At 49.1% G+C, this 6,061-nt stretch overlaps 1 protein-coding gene across 1 annotated transcript; it reads right to left on the bottom strand.

Moving 5' to 3' along the window:
* Window positions 1–1,699: 1,699 nt before the first annotated feature.
* LOC144114248 (uncharacterized) lies at window positions 1,700–4,589 on the bottom strand. The gene is made up of 3 exons (XM_077647851.1): window positions 4,433–4,589; window positions 2,873–3,511; window positions 1,700–2,067 (listed from the first exon to the last, which is right to left on the bottom strand). Exons 1-2 carry the CDS (start codon window positions 4,442–4,444, stop codon window positions 2,876–2,878), a joined length of 648 nt encoding a protein of 215 aa, XP_077503977.1. The 5' UTR covers window positions 4,445–4,589; the 3' UTR covers window positions 1,700–2,067; window positions 2,873–2,875.
* Between the last annotated feature and the right edge of the window lie 1,472 nt (window positions 4,590–6,061).

Raw genomic sequence — 6,061 nt, 5'->3', positions numbered from 1 at the left:
TCCCACAGTAAGTAATGAATGTCGGCCTCAATGTCCTCGTGTTTACATACCCGACACCCTGGCCGAGGAAACAATTCTCGGTGCAAGTTGTTAAAAACTATGCTTTAGCGATTTTTTAAAACCAAGTGATGTCTAGTAGAAAAAACTGTTCATACCATACCCAGCAATTCTGGACAAAAAGCATATGAGCAGGAAACCGTTTATGAACGCAATTTTTTCTTACAACGTAAGATTTCACTATAACAATTAATATATCCTCAAATCACCCGACAGCAGTCTTGTATTTTTTTTCTCTATCAATTTTCTAATTAAGTGGAGCCGCCGCGGTGACTGAGTGGTTATGGCGCTCGGCTGCTGGCCCGAAAGACGCGGGTTCGATCCCGGCCGCGGCGGCGAAATTTCTATGAAGGCAAAATTCTGGAGGCCCGTGTACTGTGCGATGTCAGTACACGTTAAAGAACACCAGGTGGTCGAAATTTCCGGAGCCCTCCACTACGGCGTCCCTCATAGCCCGAGTCACTTTGGGACGTTAAATCCCCCATAAACCATAAACGAATTTTCTAATTAAGTAATTTCTAATAACAAACTTTTTAGTGACTGCGGGTAAGTGTACATATTTATGTTGGAAGCTTAGTATTTCTGGACTGTTCCATTTGGTACAATTTTCTTAGTACGACCGCATACCGAGATGTCTGCTTCCAACTTTCAAACTCAGTACTCCCAATTACAAACGCAGCGCAATGATGAACGGCACGAAACTCTCCTCCCTGGTGTGATGCGGGTGTCATGTATGACGTCCCTTCCATTCTGCTAGCCGAAAGCCAAAAGGAGGACAGTTACCACCTTTACGTGCTGCTTTACGCCGCTGACAAGCGATGCATCGCACGCACCAGCTGCGCCACAGAGCAGAGAGGAGTTTTGCGCCGATATCAACTCTTTCGCATGGATAGTTATATGGCTTTGGTTCAAAATAGGCATGCGGATATCTGTATACATGGTGTGTTACGAGAGTCCCGTACCGATTGGAACAGTATAGAGCATCTTTATGTTCAAAAAACGAACACGCACCCCTAACTATGACAACTGTAAATTGCGTTGATTGATTTTAGTTACGAGCTTAAGAGCTACAACTATTTCAACTTTGCGTTCCCTTCGTCATATAGCCTATCTGAAAAACTGGCTTTTGTGTACTGTTCATCGTCTGATTTTTAAAAATCATGAAAACTTAACACAGTGCAGATTTGTTGTGTGTAGGTGCCCACAAAAGCTTTCACAATACGGAAAAAGAAACCTAAATCCTTGGGAGACTAACCAAGCAGCTACGAACTGAAGGGTGTGCCTTTGCTTTGTGGCCTGCTTTATCTGCACAATACACCCTTCAAGTAATGCGGCGCGCCGCTATAGGCAGGGAGGAAATTCAGTTTTTTGTGTGTGTGTGTGTGGTCTCGATGTTCTGAGAGCTTTTGTGGGGAACCTGTATGCATTTGGTAAAAATATATTGAAAGAAAAAAAAGGAGCATCAAAAAGTATTTCCATTCTTCGTAATGTCCCATCCTGTTTATTCCTAAAGTGGGAAGTGGGATGTGGAGCTTTTCAACGCATCGGCATAAATGTCTTGCCTGCACAGAGATCTTGGCCGCGAACTAGACGGCACAAACTCCCCACATATAGCTTTAAAGAATCACATACTAAAAGTAGGCAAAGTTTATTTATCATTTTTTATTCAACTTGTAGTAAAGTCACACATCTCTGTACAAGCGGCACCATGAAAGTCAGCAGCGCAGGCTAGCGAAATTTCGGTGAAAAATTAAATTAGCTCCTGCTTGATTTTTCAGGCCCGACAAGCTGCACGCTTTATGCGGCGGTGAAACACAGTGATCACGACTGGGTTTGCTGAATCAACAACAACGAGGAACAACAAAAACAACAACGCGACGACCAATCCATGTTGGAAGTGCATTTCGGGCCTGGTCTGCTCCAGCTTCTTCGAAGTGGCCGCTGTTGCCACAGTTGGGTGGGGAACGCTATGGCCGTAGAGGCTGTTGCGTAATGACTTCCAGCTCAGTGCTGTGAATTGCGAGAACGAAAAAAAAAGGTGAATGGGCTTGAGAAATATCAACCCCTAAGACAGCAGTACCTGAAGTTTCTCAACATCGGGTAATTTTACACTATTTTAGAAGTAAGTTATTTTTCCGGGCACTTTGAGAAAAAAATCACAATAAGCTCAACATCACCAACGTATGCATGCTTGGAAGGTAGTTTCATGAGAAGTTATCAAGTAAAAGGAGCTTTTTTCCAACCAAACACTACCCACGACTAAAGTGCTCTGCCTCCTGCCTCCTCAGCGACATTTTACATTGTACATCTTTAAGCAGAATACACGGCATGCTATTTCAATCCAATAAGCACCGGTATAAACGGTTTACCTGAAGCGCGGTTTGGCGTTCGACGATTGTCTCGAATCCCGGAACAACGGTTTAATGACTTAAACACGCAAGAACTCCCGCATTTTCCGTACTCCTGCACAGCTTTCTGTTTTGTTTTCAAGTCTCCAACTTCTTATCCAAACGCAGGTTTTATATTTTTCTCTCCGTCGAAACAACTGGCGCACCGTCAAGGCTACGAGTATTCCTAGTGGCGCGTCAACAATCACAGTTCAGGACAAAAAAAAATGAATTGAAAGTTGAGTTAACCCTGAGCTTTTTAGTAACTCTTCCAGCCTTCGTATTCACAGATAGTATTACGCTCATAGCGAGGGGTCCGTCTATGGCACAAACTTACATTTTGCAGTTGGATAGTGCTGAAGAGTAGAGATATGTATAAAAAGCTACGCGTAGTGATTTTTCCAGTAAGATCACATGAGGTAGCTTACCACTTAGTGCCAGCCGCCATGGTGGCCTCCGCCACCATATCCGCCGCCACCATATCCACCACCGCCGTATCCACCACCGCCGTAGCTGGCTCCTCCGAGACCTCCTCCGTAGCCGCCGAGTCCTCCACCATATCCTCCTCCTCCGAGTCCTCCGCCACCTCCACCCTTGATGATGATCACCTTGGCGCCGCCACCAGCTCCACCGCCGTAGCCACCGCCTCCGAAGCCACCCAAACCGCCGCCGTATCCACCACCGCCATAACCTCCACCTCCGTAGCCTCCGCCACCGTATCCTCCCAAGCCGCCGCCTCCATATCCACCGAGGCCTCCGCCGTATCCGCCTCCACCGAAGCCTCCTCCGCCGGTGGATTTGCTAACGGTGCGGACTAGGTATGTGGAAGTGTGGCCGCCGCCACCCAGGCCTCCACCTCCGAAGCCTCCGCCGCCGTAGCCTCCGCCGCCGTAACCTCCGCCGCCGTAGCCGCCGCCACCATAGCCGCCGCCTCCGTAGCCGCCGCCACCGAAGCCACCACCTCCATATCCACCGCCGCCGTAACCTCCGCCTCCTAGTCCACCACCGCCTCCACCGAGGAAGCCCGCCTTAACGGCGTTGACTAGCAGGAGACCGCAAAACAGGCCCTGTAAAAAAGTGGGCTTTTCAGCACTGCTGCGCCACAGAGCGAAATCCCTTGCATGAATATATTTTATGCAGCAATATATCAGTGTTTCGAAGTATGTCGCCTTATTCGGGTACTCAGGCTAGGATGAGGACACGTACTTAGACATTTCGTTTTTCGTTGTTTGCAGTTGCGCTAATTCATAATAAAACATAACATGTCAAAGCTCTAAGCATTCAGCAGAACGTGAGCATGCAGACTAGATACTGCCGGCTTGCCCAAACCAGTGAACAGACGATAAGAGGCTGCAACAATAAGCAGCACACATGGTCAGATATGTGCTGTTTATCGCGCACCACGCGTCCTTGTTTAGGAGACGCTACACCTCGGCTTGTTTACATAGACTACACAATCTTACTAAAGCAGGTGAAATCCAGCACGTAAGGAAGCCGACACCTTGGTAACGTCGAATTTCTTCTCTCGCCCTTCAACAAATACCGAAATCTTCGCTCTTTATACTGCGGTGTAGGCAATCTGCACGTGGGCCTTTCAAAGAAACGTTAATTATTCGCCTATGCTGAACTCAAAATTAGTGACGTACAAAGTCGACCGGCTTCTGCCTTCGTAAAGAGCACGTTATGTTTATGAACGAGGAATCTACGCCCTGTACTCTGATACTGCATAGGTATGCGCTTCCTTGTGCTTTACAACTACTCCAGATAGTACTGTCCTCCCACAGAGGCATAGATTTTGCCAGCCACCTGGCAGCGGCCGCCATTTCAGGTCTGTGGTGGAGTCTTACGAGTCCTTCTGACACTTAGGGTGTCAAGCCTTGAGCGGCTGACCGTGGCTTCGCGCCCCTAGCGCAGCTCGACTGTCGAACTCGACCGCTCGACCAGCTAGCGCTCGTGGTCCTGAGTGTGGCGCCAGGGCCCAGACTCACCGTGGACTTCATGCTGCTGGTGGTTGTGCCTTGCGATGGGAGCAAGCTGCGTTATGCCGCCGATCGAACCGTTAGGCCCTTTTATACGCCCGGAACGCGGTTCGTCTGGAGAGCCAGGACAGACGCGGGTGAGAGGAGGGGCGCAGGACATCGCGCCGTTCTCTTTGAAAGGGAGCGCCGGTAGCAAAACACAAAGCGGCACGCAGCAGCCGCGGAGCAGCATCATCAGAGGAGACGGAACAGGACGACCTCGGTGAGTCCAGAGCCTTCTCGCAGGACCTGTCTTCAGAGAGGAGCTGCCGCGCACGATGCTTGTGTTTTGCTCCGCCGCCGATCGCGCCGTTCTGATTTAGACCGCGGAGGAAGGAAGCGTGGTCCGGCGAATTAGCAAAAAGAGCTGCGAAAGAGAAAGCCCATCTCGGAAGCTGCGGAAAATAACTCGCGGTTTATGCGTCGCCTTTCCCTCGCCCGGCGTGCGTGCGTGAGCGCGCCAGCATATGTGTGTGTGCATTGCGCTTTTGCTGGTTATATCAGCGCGCGCAGCGGCATGTACCCTACCTGCTGAGAGGGCTGCTCCTCCGCAGGAGAGAGAAGGGGTGGGCTGCACCGTCGCTTGGTTGGCCGCCTCCAGTGACGCTTTCCTGGCGTTCCCCAATTCGTCTTCGGCGTCGGAGGCTTCGAGGAAAGGGAGAACAGTTGCGCGCCGGGCCTGGGAGCCGCTATTATTCCGTTGCGATATGTGCCATTACTCTGAAGGCAACTGCCACGGAAGCGTAGGCAGCATGCCCTAGTGCTCTGTGACGAGGTGAAGCCAGGATCGGTTAATGTGTTTATCGAAAACTTGGCCACAAGCGTTCATTAGCCGCAGAAAAAGATTGCATTGCGCCGGCGGATAGGCAAACGGTTTTCGGCGTCGCTGCACGCATATAATGCAACAATTCGATCCATTCAGCGGTGGCTTCTATGAGCTTTCGTGTCTGGCGTGCCCAGTTGGCGTCATTTGACAATGGGACATAACTGAAGACCTTGCACGCCATCTCTTTGTGGTGGCATTATAGCTCTGGTCCATCATCCGCTTCGGACAATCCGCCCGGCTACAAGGACGCCTAATTGCGAGAAGATAGTCCTTGTAACACTTCGTCGAACGATTCTCGAGAAGCCGATCCGTTCTACTTATTAGGAAGTTATTGCAAGACTCCCGGCCTGGGTTCAATTTCAGGGGAAAAAATGAGGATGCTTATCAAGATTACGCATTGAGCATTTGAAGTAAGATCTTGTCGTTATTACATGTTCAAAAATTTGCTTACCACACTTTTGAGTCGCATATTGCTTAGAAGAATGATTTTTCCATCGTTGACTCCTTTCACTGTAGGCGCACGACCGAGTTTCCTTAAAATTTAGATAAGAGCCCGTAATCGAACATTCTGGCTACAGAAAACAATGCTTCCAATAAAAATAGTTTTTCAATCAATTCTTAGGTAAATGAGGCGGAGTTATTGATAGAACTGCAACAGAATGTTTGAATTTGACATTCTTTAATCAAACGCTAGTATAGGATATGGTCGCACAGGCGTATTTGCTTGCTGAATATATCAGGCTCTTTTCGGCTGTCTCAGTGAGTCGGTCGAC

This window comes from Amblyomma americanum, chromosome 1 (assembly GCF_052857255.1).
Source record: "Amblyomma americanum isolate KBUSLIRL-KWMA chromosome 1, ASM5285725v1, whole genome shotgun sequence".
Taxonomy (NCBI): Eukaryota; Metazoa; Arthropoda; class Arachnida; order Ixodida; family Ixodidae; genus Amblyomma; species Amblyomma americanum.
The sequence above is the reverse complement of the archived record's forward strand: the minus strand, read 5'-3'. Positions and strand labels throughout refer to the sequence as shown.